Source organism: Pediculus humanus, genomic scaffold (assembly GCF_000006295.1).
Source record: "Pediculus humanus corporis 1103172108194 genomic scaffold, whole genome shotgun sequence".
NCBI lineage: Eukaryota > Metazoa > Arthropoda > Insecta > Psocodea > Pediculidae > Pediculus > Pediculus humanus.
Genome location: NW_002987764.1, coordinates 328,542 through 343,601, shown reverse-complemented (window position 1 = coordinate 343,601; position 15,060 = coordinate 328,542). Strand labels below are relative to the sequence as shown.

Sequence of the window (15,060 nt, the reverse complement as noted above, 5' to 3'; positions counted from 1 at the left end):
AAACAAAAAAACAGAAAAAATAATTTTGTAATATTCTTAGGTCAAGGTTTGGATCGTCGGGTTATTGTCAAAAACGTTAAACGGAACCCCTAAGTTAGGTCAAAAGGTACAAACGCATAAATGACGTATCACACGGTTGTTGTTATGTTTTATTTACTTAAATGCGTAAGAAAAAAAAAAACATAGGAAAAATCAGAGAGAGAGAGAGAGAGAGATGTTGAGAAACCAAAAAGAGAGAGAGAGAAAGAGGGAAGAAATAGTTGAAAAACGAAAGAGAGAGAGAGAGAGAGAAAAACGTAACAAATGATGTAATTTGTTTTTTATTTTTTACCATTATTATTATCATTATTATTATTATTATTATTATTATTATTATTATTATTTTTACCGGCCATTAAAAAAAAATTCTATCATATATAAATATATCATATGAGATATAAAATGAACCAGTCACGATTTGTAGGTTTTACCGGTTATTTCAATTTAAAAAAAAAAAGAAGCGGAAATCGATTTAAAAAAAAAAAAAAAATTTGTGAGTGTGTGCGCGTGCGCGTGTTTGTATCTCTTCATGGTAGCAAAAACAAAAAAAAAAAAAATAATAATAATTTTTTTACAACAATGAACGGGAGCATAATTGATAAGAAAAACAACGATGGGGTTGTTTCCGATTTAGACAACGTAAGAAAATTATTATTATTTTTTTTTTTTTTTTTTCTTAAAAATGCGTTTCCGGTAAAAAAACGTCTTATTATTATTATTATTAATTAAAGGTATGAATGAATGAATGATGAATGAGGGGTTTGTTAAATGTAATTTTTTTAAGGAAAATCGTTTGTTTGTTTGTTGCATTGTTTGTTTGTTCGAAGGTTCTATACGATTTTTACTTAGAGGGAGGATTGGGGAAGTGAGGAGAGGCGGGGGGTAATTATTACCGTAATAATAAATCATTTATTTATACCCTTAAAAAAAAATTTCAAAAATTTAAAAACGGATCTCGTTCGAATTTGTCGTGGAATTAATTAAAAAAAAAAAAATTGACAGTCGTCGTGTAATTAATAAATAATTTGAATTCGGATTTTTTTCCCTTTTTTTCGACGTGTCATTAATTATTAAAATAATTTTTTTTTTTTTTTTTTTTTTTGTGTCAACGACGACGACGACGACGACATTTTGTATAAAACAATTCGCGGTAAGCGTGGAGGAAAATGCGTATTTCGGTTTTACCAAACGCAATAATAATAATAATAATAATAATAATGATAATAATGATGATGAAGATGATGATGATGTTAATAATAATAATAATTAATCAAACGAGCCGAAAAAAAAAAAAAAACCGTTTACGGGAAAATACATGATAGGTTATCGTCGTCGTCGTATTGAATTCGTGCGAATTTCTATCCACGCGTCGCGACGACAATAATAATAATAATAATAATAATAATAATAATAATAATAATAATAATAATAATGATAATGATATTTAAAAGAGAATTTATTAATTTATTTATTACTCGGAATTAGAAAAAAAAATGGCTGATTAAAGAAAGAAAAAAAAATTAATAATAATGTTTCGATAATTACGTAATAATGGTAATGTTCATTCGTCCGTGATCTCGAAACATTACGACGATTATTATTATTATTATTATTATTATTATTATTATTGAAACGAGATATTCACTTTATTAACATATTATTAATAATAATAATGATGATGATGATGATGATGATGGTGGTGGTTTCGATATTTAACATACGATAAATGATATCTTTATCGGATTTGTTTTAATTTAATATAAATATATATAAAAATTATGTTTTAAACTCGATCGTAAATAGATACATGTTTGTAGTGGTTAATAACATATACTAATCGATCGTGTTTTTGTTTTTTTTTGTTTATCAAAGAAACATAATTATTAAATATGAATCGTCGGGATAATAATAATGATAATGATGTTATTGTTAAAAGTTCGGTAGAAGTAAGTTAGTTGAATAAAACAAAATTTTTTTTTTAAATAAATAAATTCGTCTTCTGCTTCTTTGTTGTTGTTGTTGTTTTTTGATTTTCATAACCCCCCACAAAAGTAAAAGGACTTTTATCACACACCGGATGTTGTTAAAATAATGATGATGATGATAATTACGCGGATCTAATAATTTTTTTTTGTTTTTTATAAATTTTTTTTTTTTTTGTTTTTTTCTCTCTCTCTCTTTTCTTCTTTTTCTTTTCCACGTTCTGCCCAATCAAATGATAACATTCAATAGAAAAAGGTCATCATCATCATCATCATCATCATCATTATTGTGTTAGAAAATAATAATAATAAGAAGAAGAAAACTCGCTAAAAATAAAATCCGATTTATATTTTTTTTACCAATAAATGTCGGCCATTTTGTTTTGTTTTTTTTCTTATTTTTATTTTCAATTATTTATTTATTTATTTGTAACAAAAATTATTATTATTATTATTATTATCGATTATAGATAGCCTTAAATTTTTATTTTTTTATAATAATAATAACGTGACCTTTTGTGTCAACCTTTAAATGGGGAGGTGAAAAACCTTTTTATCAGGCCCACGTGCACTCGTTTCATTATCAATAATATCGTTAAAATTTTTTTTTTTTTTTGCAAATTTTAAAATTCGAAGGTAACGAATTTATTATTATTATTATCATAACGGAATTTATTTATTTTTCCAGCCGATTTTAATGAACGGTGGTAATTACATAAAAGAAGGTATCGATCCTGCCAAAAGTACCTGTTTGATATTTTCACCCAAAGAAGATGAAGTCGGAGCACTCGCAAAAGCGCTTAAAATGTTCGAAGTGAGTTTGTTTGTTTGTCATTTGTTTCGTTTGTTTGTTTTATCTTTCTTACGTTGTTATTGTCATTGTTGTTTGTTGTTTACAGAAACAAAAAGTCAATTTATTACACATAGAATCGAGATCGTCATCGAGATTTACCAATCAATATGAATTCATGGTTGAATGCGCACCCGGTGGAAATTTAAGCGCCGCCATTGAAACCCTACGACAACATTGTTCTTATTTCAGCATAATATCGAGAAATCACAAAGACAATCAGGGTGAGAGTCGTTTTATTAATGACGTCATTCGCCAACCGGAAATGGAAAGTTAATTTTTTCCCGATCGTTTCAGATACCGTACCGTGGTTTCCGAGGAGGATTCGCGACCTTGATAAATTCGCCAATCAGATATTATCATACGGTTCGGAATTGGATTCGGATCATCCCGGTTTTACGGATCCCGTTTACAGAGCCAGAAGAAAATATTTTGCCGACATCGCATACAATTACAAACAGTTATTATTATTATTATTATTTTGCACTGTTGCCATTTTCTTATTTTTTATTTTAATTTTAATTTTTAATTTTTTTTTTAAAGTGGTGAACCTTTGCCGAGAGTCGATTACACGGAAGAAGAAACCAAAACGTGGGGTACCGTGTTTAAAGAACTCGTCAAACTATACCCTACTCACGCCTGTCGGGAATACAATCACGTTTTCCCACTGCTCATCGAAAATTGCGGTTACAGAGAGGATAACATTCCGCAACTTGAAGACATATCGAAATTTTTAAAAGGTTCGTTTTTTGAATTTTCTAAAAACGAGAGACGAGAAAACAAAATGGTTGTGGTTGTTTTGATTGTTGTTGTTGTTGTTGTTGCAGATAGCACGGGTTTCACGTTGAGACCGGTCGCGGGACTTCTCGCATCCAGAGATTTCTTAGCTGGTTTGGCATTCCGAGTTTTTCATTCTACGCAATACATAAGACATCACAGTTGTCCGCTTTACACTCCGGAACCGGATGTTTGTCACGAATTATTGGGTCACGTGCCATTATTTGCAGATCCGGCATTTGCACAATTTTCACAAGAAATCGGTCTCGCATCTCTCGGAGCACCGGATGATTATGTTGAAAAACTTGCGACGGTGAGAACGGCAAAATTTTCTTTTTTCTTTTTCAATTGTTTTTCCTTGACATTTATTTTTCTTTTTTTCCGACAGTGTTATTGGTTCACCGTTGAATTCGGTTTGTGTTCACAAGATGGACACTTGAAAGCATACGGTGCCGGTCTTTTATCATCGTTTGGTGAATTGCAATATTGTTTATCTGATAAACCCCAATTGAAACCTTTCGAACCTACGATCACGGCCGAACAAAGTTATCCGATAACCGAATATCAACCCCTCTACTTCGTGGCGGAAAGTTTTGAAAACGCTAAAGAAAAAATTATGTGAGTTTTATTATTATTATTACTATAATGTGATCACGACTTTGTTAAATTGTAATCGTTAATGTGTTGAATTTTCCTTTTTTTTTGGTTGTAGAAAATACGCGCAAACCATTCCGAGACCTTTCGGTGTCAGGTACAACCCATACACGGAAACGGTCGACATATTGGATTCTAAACCACAACTGCAAGAACTCGTTAGAAAAATTAGTTTAGAAATGCAAATCCTAACGGATGCTTTGAGGAAATTGTAAAACGTATTCCCTCCTCCTCATTCCTCTCCTCTTACTCCTCCTCTCTCTTTCCCTCTTCTCCTTTTCCCCTCCTCCTTTTTTATTATTAAATTTAAATTTAAATAAAAAAAAAATTAATAATAATAATAATTATAATTATAATTATGCTGTTGTTGTTGTTGTAGAAAACAAAAAAATGTCGTTTTCTTTTTTTTTTTTAATAAACAATAATTTTTTAATTAAAAAAAAAAATCAATAATAATAATAATAATAATGATGATGATGATAAACACATACATTTTCAAGGTTTTTACGGATCATTACAAAAAAAAAAAAAATCCTTCGATTATAATATGCAATTATTTTCCTTAGTTTTTAATAATAATAATAATAATAATAATAATAATAATATTAATAATAATAATAATAATAATAATAAGGAAATGATTATTAATTTAATAAAAAAAAAAAAAAATTATGACGACATTTGAAAGATTTCGCACGCGCGCGCGTGTGCGTGTGTGCGCGTCCGTCGGGAAAAACAACAACGACAACAAACACACGTGACCTACGCATTCGCACAAATACTTAACGAATCAAATTCGTAAACAAACAATAATACAATAATAATAATAATACTATTGTTGAGATAAAAGAATAAGAGAAAGAGAAATCACCACGAAAATATTCAGGTCACAAAATAATTATAATTAAAATTGTAATTAATGAATTAATTAATGATATACACTAATTTTAATTAATTAATTTTATTTCATGAATGAACGACGATGACGTTTGACTCGTGACGTCGTTGATGACGTCAATGATTGCGCGTTTGTGTCAAATTAATTCCATTTTTTTTAATATAGGAACTATCACGCACGAATTACATAATTTAAACAATTATTTTTATGGCACACCACATAAAAGTAATGATAATAATAATAATAATAATAATAACGAGATAATTGTTTCATATTTTGTTTGTTGTGTCTTTTGTTTGTTCGACAGGTTTTAACCGCCGGAAATACGATTGAAATGATTTTTCTCGTCATTAATGACTATTCGGCGGCGGCGAAATGTTCGTGAAAAGAAACTGAGCTTGCTGTTGTGAAAATTGAAAAGGAATCAATTCCGAATCCGATTGCGAATGTTGATCGTTGTAAATTCCACCCTGAAACAAATATAAAAAAAAAAATAATGGCGGCGACCTAATACGTCATAATATGTACATTGTTAAAAAAAAAACAGGGACGATTCCTACCGAATGAGATTCCGATGACGAATTGGCAGGTTGTAGTCGTATATCCGACGGAGATATCGTCGTCACCGTGAGAGGAGATGCGACTATGGAATGTGACGTCACGTACAAATCAGGACCGGATTGATTAGTGGATTGATTCGTTCCCGAACATTCTCCGGACACGGTATAAGAAGGTACGCTCACCTGTTCATATAATTAAGATTAATAATGATAATTTTTCAATGTGTTTTTTTTTTTTTTTTTTTTTTTTTTCGGGACGAAAGTAAACGACTTGCATTTATAAGAGATGGTACGATTCCGCATCTTCCCTGTACCAAAAGACACTGTTGAAGTTCTTCTTCCTTCCTGTACATCAATTGACGTAATTGATTTAATTCGTGTTGTTTTCTTTTCACGTGATCGGAAAGTTGCGCTTGAGGATGACACAACAACTGGAAAAAAAAAATATAAAACTTACGAAATAAAAAACGACGACAGTTGGAAAGAAAAAAAACCATAAAAATCATTATTATTATTATTATACTTCTTGTGTTGGAATCGAAGTGACGACAGCAGTTCCCGGGAAGCCAATTATCGGTTGTAAAGGAATGGCAGCAACAGCGTACTGATGTTGAGATTCGATGAACGTGGTCGAAGCTTGGGCAGGGGATAACACGGGAAGTTTTGTCATGGAAAGAGATTTTTTCGAAGTATTTTGCACTCTTTGACTGTGCTGAAATTTCAAACGGAAAATCATTTCAGATTACAAAAAAAAAAAAAAAATTGAAATTCGATTGGAATTGGAACGCACTGCGGTCAAAGTCGTAAGTTGGGAATGTCTGGAACCGGGAGAATCTGCAGACGCCATGGATGCCGAATCACTTCCGGGTCCCTGATATCTCTTACGCTGAGATTTCGTTGCGGAAGTGGGAGATGATACTTCTATTTGTGGCACGGGTCCGACGGATGATTTCGACGACCATGGCGACGATGCAACTTGATCGAGACTGCAAGATTTCCTTTTCGATTTCGACGTGGAATCGTTGGCTGGAAGAAAGAAAAATTTCGAAAAGGTAAGACAAACTTGTAGCATTAAACAAACATTATCGTTTAAAAAATGGCTACTACTGACTATTAGCTTTTGAATCGCTCGTATTATCATCGCACGGATACTTTTTAAATTCATTCATGACGTCAACGTAACTGACAACACGATGAGTGCACACTATGAATTCAGGTTTCGAATTCCACTGATGATACGATATGTAAAATCGCGTCTGAAGCCAAATCCACTGTTGACCTTTTGTTAGAAAACGATAGTAACAGGAAGTTCCTTCACCCTTTTCCATCACTGACGAAATCAAATAATCTTTACTACAAGGGGTTCAAATATTAAACGAAAACAAAACGTCAAGTTTCTTACGTGTTTCGTGACAAACGACAATTTTATCCAAATCGTCGATGTGATAATAATCATAACCGGAAGTACCGACGACTTCTAATTGTACGTAACCGATAATGGGCGTCGCTCTCGAATCCAATGCGAGAAATTTCCAATCTAAATTGTGACGTGACGTGAATTCACTTTTTAAATTATCACTTATTGTCATTTCCCTGATTAATTGAGGTGTATCCAAACGACCGGTTCCGACGAACATCAAACTAAAACAAAACCAACCTGTACCTGTACCTAACTTTCTGTTTACTTTTTTAATGAGCTGTACGATAGTTGAACCTACGACGATTCTCCATCTCCGGTATATCGATTCGTACTCGATACCATGTTATCCACATCGGTTTTACTCGAATCAGTTTTAAAATAACCGACAAAATGTACCAATTGGTAAACGGGTTCGTCGCGATAATCGTCTACACCTCGTCGCAAATGACACGAAAATTCCATTTGATTTTCTTTTCCAATATTCGAACCGAAACCGTGTTCCGAATTCGATAGGATGTTGTAAATGTTGGGTTGATCCTCTTCGTACAAAATATCAAAAATGGTAACAGAAGGTTTCATCAACTCTCCCTGCGATGATAATTGACAATTAAAAACAAATTAAAATTTACATTGATTGACAAATTGACAAACAATATCGAAACAAGGTACAAAAACACAAAATTAAAAAGTTAATAACAATCGAAACAATAACATTAAACATATAAACATTAAATTAAAAAACATAAAATTAATTTAAAGTTATTAATAATAATAATAGCAATGTTTTTTTTTTTAGTTTACTTATTAATTAATAATACATACATAATTTTAGTTTATGTTTCTCCTCCCTCCCTCTCTCTCTCTCAAAACAAAACACATATAAGGATATTACACATATAGATTATTTAATTACAGGCAAATATCCTAAAAGTGATGTTATGCTTCCGGAAACATAAATAATTGTTCCACAGGTTGAAAAAGCGATTATGAAACCTTCGACAGCTTCTAGTATCAAATGTGCAAATTCTTCGTTGGATAAAAAAGATGGTTTCCAATCTTCTTGAATTTCATGAGCTCTCGATCTGACAGCCAATTCTGAAGGTTGGAGGGTGGAGGGTGGAGGAAGAAAAAGAAATTCAAATTAAATATAAATAGATAAGTATTTTTGTTTTTGATTTGCTCGACATTGATGATTGTTGCTTACCATTGTGACTTTCGAGAAATGCTATAGTCGATTTCAAAACTGTCGATTTATCCATTTTTCTATTATTCGTAGACACCATTGAACTTAATTCATTGATAAGCATGTTAAATTGATCTCTTCTTTTTTTCTCGCTCAAGTTTCTAGATCTCCTTCACATTTAAAAAAAAAAAAAAAATGAAATTAATGAACTGCTGAATCAATTATTTGAGTTAAAATAAAAACTTACCTTTTAGTATCATCCTTATCATCCGTGTCGTCATCCATTTTTAAAATATTTTCAATAACTTTAATTTATATATTTATTAAATTAAACGTGTAAATATTTGTCTGGGAATAATATGAGGTAATATTCATTGTTAATATTATTATTATTATTAATTTACCGTAAATTCAATCGAACGAATGATTCGTTTAACGTTTATTTTAACGAGAGTAAAATTAATATAGACATAGATTTTTTTGTTTTTTTTTTTTTTAGGAATAACTTTGAAAAGCACGCCAAATTTCTGTCATATCAAATAAATAATGGATTGATACCTGTTGAATTTTTGAATATGACATAAGCGGCGAAATTTGTTTCAAGTTAAAAAAAAATCCGAGAAAACCGTTAAAAACCGTTATTTCTAAAACGTACTCACATCAAATTTCAATCACATTTTTTAATCAATAAAAAATAAACAAAATAAAAAGGAAGAAAGAAAAAAGAATAAAGTGTTATTATATATATATAATCATTAATAAGATTGTATTGAGAGTCACCATTAAGAGACAACACAATATTACCAACCTTTGAGAAAAAAAAAATTTTTTTCTCACAAAGGAAAAGTTCGCAGTTTGCGAGAAAGCGCGAATACTGAGACATAAGTAATTAATAGTTTTGTGATGTGTTCATTTTTATTGTTTTTTTTTATATTTTTTTTTAATTATTATTATTTAATGTTACGGTACTCGGTCTCAAACGTTCACTTCTTGATTTCGGTGGTGTTTGATTAGTAGATGATGATGATGATGATTGAAAATTTTGAAAAGATGATGGACGGGTACGAATCGAAGTCACTTTCGACTTTGTTATAGCACGAATGGATTGTTTCGGTGGAAGTGAATCTTTTGCCATCGACTTGGAATCAACTTGATGTAAGGTATTAACATTAAGATAAGAATTCTGTTGATATTTTTGAACATTCGAATTTAATTTTTCACCACTTGCCGGCCTTTTTTCATTATTTCTAGAATTATTAGGTGCTTTATTAACACTGTGAGTTCTCTCGGTGGATTTCCCTGATTTTCCCGTGCTCATGGACATGGATTTATAATCTCTCGCCAACAAATCAGATCCGCCATTTTTTATATCTTGCATTCTTTTGTTGGACCCTGCGTAATATGATGATTTTGAAATGGATCCTTTCGAATCGGGCGTGTTTAACGTGGATAATGAATTTATTCTTGCACGATTTGAAAAATTTGGTTTACGCATCATTTGACCATGTTCTTTCGTACGTTTGGGTCTCATTTTCTCTAAGAAAACTGTTTTCCATCCTAACAGACCTGCTTTTTCAATGTCGTTATGTAAAAGTATTTTCCATTGTCTTTTACATATATCTTTCCATAATTCATTTGAAGAACATTCCTTAAAAAATTAAATAAGATATTATTATTATTATTATTATTATTATTATATAGTTTAAGGTACACACAATCAGCCAATCAATCAATCAATCAATCATTTGAACAAACTTATTGTTGTAATTATTAAAAATAGGTTGATGTTGAGAAAAATATCATCATATCCTCTTTTTATTATTGATAATCAGGTGTAGATAATACCTTAGAAAGTCTTTTAGAAACTTGTGATAAACTTAATATATCAGGAACGCTCATATATGATAATATTTTTTGTAGAACGTTTGAAGGCATTGATATAAGAGACCATTTTTCGTCAGCAACGTCACTCATAAGACTCGTTATATCCGTACCTGAAAAATTAAATAATAATAATAATAATAATTAATATTACATAGTGAATCAAGTGTTTTGTCGATTCAGGATAACATTGGAAAATTTTTTATCAAGTGAACATAACAACAAAGGGAAAATGTAAGTATTTTGAATACAATTTGCTAATAAGTAAAATAATTCAGATTATGAAAATTAGGAAAAAAAAAAAAAAGGGTAATTTTCAAAAGAAATACCGAAAATATAAGTTAATTCACGTTGAAGAGTTGAATTTCTTTTAAATTCGTCAAGAGTGATGGTTTTTTGAGTTGGTGCCACAAGTGGGGGTCCGTGACATATTTTCCATTTCGTCCAATGAAATTCTTTTTGATGTAATTGCAAAGCATAATAATCCCTACTTGGTGCCGGTGCGACCGTATAAGTTTCGAATATAATCCCTTTATTTTTTATTGTATCTGATTTTATTTTTTTTTTCACACCGAAAAATCTTTTAATTTTCTGATTACTATTACTATTATTATTATTCATTTATTATCGGAAAACTCGCGCGATCGCATAATAATAATATCATGCATTTTTTTAAAAACATAAAAAAAAACTATTACGTTAATAATAATAATAATAATAATAACAAAAAACAAACAAACGACGACGATGGCGATGACGACAAAGCATTAATTTTATTTTTAAAAAAATATTAAAATTTCATATCGCCTTTTTTTTTTTGTCAATAAAAATCGAATTTCCGGTCGAACGATATCTCGCTATTATTATTATTATTATTTTCGCGGTCAAAACACTGTCAAAATATAAATTTTTTTTTTTTTTTTTGACAGTAGATATGAATTATTTATATTTAAAATAAACGTTCACGTGTATTTTGCATGCGTGGTTTAAAGGTCGACAATTATGACGTTTGTTTTATTATTATTATCACTTTTAAAACACGACAAGATTTTACTTGTCGGAGTTTTTAAGCATTTATTCCAGGTTTCTACCCGACGATTCCTTAAAAATAAATCCTCGAATTTCGTTGGTGCTGTTTCCGAAGAATGTGGGCCGTCCCACATAGTGCGATTTCCTGGATGGTTTCCTCTTTTTTTAAATTTCCTTTTATTGAATGTCGCATGGCTCCCAATGCTGCTTCCACGATGTTATCATTATTATTATTATTATTATTATTATAAATTTTCGATGTTTTTTTAAACAAGCTATAAATACCGTCGGAATAATTGATTATAATATTTTTAAAGTTTCTTATTAATATTTAATAAGTTTTTTTTTCTTTTTTTTTCAGTTTTTGAGGATGCCATCTTTGATTTTATTCGAACGGAATTTTTTTTTGTAAGGACGTTTGTTCAATGGAGTAAACAATGGGGGGGGAAAAAAAAAATAAACAAAAAGGTAAGACAAATAAATTAATTAATTTAAAAAAAAAAAAAAACGTTAATAATGGGTAACCGATACAAAAACGAACCGTTTTATAAACATATTCGTGTTTTCTTTCTTTTTCTTTCGAGAAAAATTTTTTTTTTTTTTTTTTTAATTTAAATATTTACGAGGAAAATGATAATGATGGCCTTAAAAAGGAAAAAAAAAATGGCATACTAATTGTAAATTTATATATTAATTTATGGACCTCACGCACATTTCCACGTTTTTTTTTTTGTTTCGAAGAGGAGGTCTTTAAACTTTATTACAATACGAGATAATTCGCGTGTCCTTATTATTATTGTTTATTTATTTATTATTAACGTTTTTTTTTTTTTTTTTTTTTTTTTTTTTGTTGCAACAATCCCTTCCCTGGGATTATTAATTTTGAAACGTTTTTAAAAAACGGGAAGAAATGACGTCACGTCTTTTTTTTTAATAATCCAACATAAATTTATCAAATCCCATTTATTAACTTCACATATTATTTTTTTTTTATTCGCTATCATCTACATAGTACTTATTCTAGATAATGATAATAATAATAATAATAATAATAATGATAATAACCAGGAAAAAAAAGAAAAAAAATATTTTGTTGTCGGGTGATTCAATATTTTTTTATACCTTTGGGTTCAGGTTAAAATATTTATATAAGAATTGTCGCAACAATATTTCTAAAAAAAAAAAAAACATTAATTTAATATTAATCAACTTAAAAATTATTAATAATAATAATAATAATGATAATAAACGTTCTAGATTTGGATTATAAAACCCCAAAAAAAAAAAAAAAATTTAAAAGTTGATTTTTGACAATGGTAGAAATTTAAAAAAAAAAAAAATAAAAAAAATTGATTTTATTAAATTACATAAGAGAGGAAAAAAATTTTTTTTTTAAATTGTACGAAAGTTCTGTAAATTCGTATATCGAAATACTCAAATCATAATCGATATATCGAATCGATCGATGTATCGTTTCGAACAATTTTTTTTAAAAAATGTCTCGCGTAATTTGTGCAAAAAAAAAATTTATTCTTATGATTTTTTTTTTATTTAATTTTTTTTTTTTTTGTCGAGGGTTGTTGTTCTGGTTGTTGTTGTTGTTGTTGTCGTTTAAGTTACACTTGAAATTTTTTTTTTTTTGTTATGTGAATTATTATTCCAACCCTTAAAAAAAAAATTTAAAAGAATAAAAAAAAAAAAAAAAAAAAAACGTTTACACACTTACATAACGAAGATTATAACATCAAAAGTTGCGTAATATGACCTCAGTGTTGTTGTTGTTGTTGTTGTTTTATTTTCGGTTTTTTTTTTTTTTTTATCCCAGTAAGTTGTTGTTGCATTAGTTTTCCCATATGGATACGGTGATATTTCCGTTTTAATAATGATGATGATATCTTATCGAAAAGAAAAGGAAAATTATTTTTTTTTTTAAAAAATAAGTTAATCGCATTTCGCATTGACAATAATATTCATTATTATTATTATTATTATTATTATTATTATTATTAATCATCGAAACCGTTTTAAATGTCATCAAATGCAACATCCCATTAACGCCTTATTTTCGAGGGGGGGGGGAAAGGAATGAAGAGGAGGGAGCTTTAATTATCATGAAAATTAATTAACGTGGGAAACTCGATTTAAAAAAAAAAAAAAAAAACAAAATTAATTCTTTTTCGTTATGGCAAACATTTTATGTTGTTGCACTTTTTATCAAACAAATAAATTTTGTTTGTGTTTGTGTTTGTGTTTGTCGATCAATTTTTCACAAAGGATTTGAAAGATTTTGTATTTTTCTAGAAACGTAAAAACGTGTGCGAACGTTTTTTTTTATTCGATTTGACTTTTAAATTTTTTATTATTATTATTATTATTTTTCACGGGTTAGTAATAGGAACTGTGTTGCGTTTTTTTAAAAAATAAACACATCATCATCATCATCATTATCATCATCATCATCAATATTATCATCATCATTCAAAATCAATAGATAGATAAATTACAGTTCATAAATAAAATATGGACGTAAAAAAATAGACAAATGTCAAAACGATCTGCCAAAATTTTATATAAATTTTTATTTAGAAAAAATGAAAAATCGTTCGGTTGGTAGCATTGAGTAATATCGAATAATAAAAAAAATCGATTTTTAAAAAAAAAAAAAAAAAAAAATTTAAATCGTTTGTTTAACAAAAATAAAAAAGGATTTGTCTTCCGGTGATGAAATTCAAATGGAAATTCAAATCCATAATTTTTTTTTTTTTTTAATTTAATTTGAGTTTATCATCCTCTAGGACAAACCAAACAAACAAACAAACAAATATTATTACATAACTCGATGAAAAATTAGATAATGATTAATCTAAAATAAGATTAAGGTCAAAAGTAAAGTTTGTAAGTACTACCAAAAACAAGCAAAAAAAAAAAAAAAAAAATTGTTGATTTAAAGAGAAAAAAATAAAACGAAACCGGAAGTCGATCATTTTGTACCTGCCTACCGACCGACCGATCGTACGACAATAAAATAAAATTTATTTTGTTATAAGTTAAACATTAATTTTCTTTTGATTAATAATAATAATACCAAAAATTTTCTTATTCTCGGTTTTGACAAAAACAAATCAATTGATTTTCGATAACGGATAATACCGGATGTATTGTTTACATTCGAGCCAGGTTATCAATCGTGACGGATGTTGGTACCCAACGAATGGTGGTATCCAACGGATGGTGGCATCAGACCACCAACGGATCACCAACCGTTTTTTAACGCCGCTTTATTAATTTTTTTTTTTTTTTTTTTATTTCGGGTTAATTATCTCGTCACGCTAAAAATTCTATTGAATATATTACAAATACAATATTTAAATAATTATCATTATTATTAATAATGCGTTTTTGAACGGAATTAACAAACTAACAATAATAATTATTATTATTATCATTATTTATTTATTTATTTATTTAAAACGAGTTTTATTATTATTATTATACATCTTTATTAATTTTATATATTTTTACACACCTGTAATTATTTATACTCGCGAGAAAAAAAAAACCTTTTATACCTTTTTTTTTACTTTTTATTTCGTATTATTATTATCATTATCATTATTATTATTATCATAATCATCATTATTATCATCATCATCGCACGAATATCTAACCTGATTTATAAGTAGAATTTATTTATATGGTAGTAATATTTACATAATTGTTAAATAACTTATTTATTTAATTAAAAAAAAAAAAAAAAAAAATTAATCGGGGAAAATTTTATCATTAT

The 15,060-nt window shown here is 28.7% G+C and overlaps 4 protein-coding genes across 4 annotated transcripts in view; 2 read left to right on the top strand and 2 right to left on the bottom strand.

Moving 5' to 3' along the window:
• Positions 1-31, top strand: part of Phum_PHUM426320 (tyrosine/tryptophan monooxygenase, putative) — a gene marked incomplete at both ends in the record, with an annotated part of 730 nt that extends 699 nt beyond the window's left edge. Inside the window, one exon of the mRNA XM_002429240.1 lies at positions 1-31. This exon is cut by the window's left edge and continues 5 nt beyond it. Coding sequence (XP_002429285.1) covers positions 1-31 — 31 coding nt within the window.
• A 2,687-nt stretch (positions 32-2,718) lies between these two features.
• Phum_PHUM426310 (tyrosine/tryptophan monooxygenase, putative) lies at positions 2,719-4,517 on the top strand (the record flags this gene model as incomplete). The annotated part of the gene is made up of 7 exons (XM_002429239.1): positions 2,719-2,835; positions 2,921-3,095; positions 3,169-3,331; positions 3,415-3,611; positions 3,699-3,961; positions 4,037-4,266; positions 4,361-4,517. The coding sequence occupies 7 exons, from the start codon at positions 2,719-2,721 to the stop codon at positions 4,515-4,517; spliced, it is 1,302 nt and encodes a 433-aa protein (XP_002429284.1).
• A 1,033-nt stretch (positions 4,518-5,550) lies between these two features.
• Phum_PHUM426300 (Circadian locomoter output cycles protein kaput, putative) lies at positions 5,551-8,648 on the bottom strand (the record flags this gene model as incomplete). The annotated part of the gene is made up of 11 exons (XM_002429238.1): positions 5,551-5,670; positions 5,761-5,943; positions 6,054-6,191; positions 6,284-6,472; positions 6,551-6,786; positions 6,872-7,090; positions 7,163-7,401; positions 7,479-7,768; positions 8,094-8,275; positions 8,385-8,533; positions 8,611-8,648. The coding sequence occupies 11 exons, from the start codon at positions 8,646-8,648 to the stop codon at positions 5,551-5,553; spliced, it is 1,983 nt and encodes a 660-aa protein (XP_002429283.1).
• A 210-nt stretch (positions 8,649-8,858) lies between these two features.
• On the bottom strand, positions 8,859-10,865 carry Phum_PHUM426290 (uncharacterized protein; the record flags this gene model as incomplete). Its single annotated transcript, XM_002429237.1, has 4 exons — positions 8,859-8,921; positions 9,328-10,011; positions 10,209-10,357; positions 10,574-10,865. 4 exons carry the CDS (start codon positions 10,863-10,865, stop codon positions 8,859-8,861), a joined length of 1,188 nt encoding a protein of 395 aa, XP_002429282.1.
• Between the last annotated feature and the right edge of the window lie 4,195 nt (positions 10,866-15,060).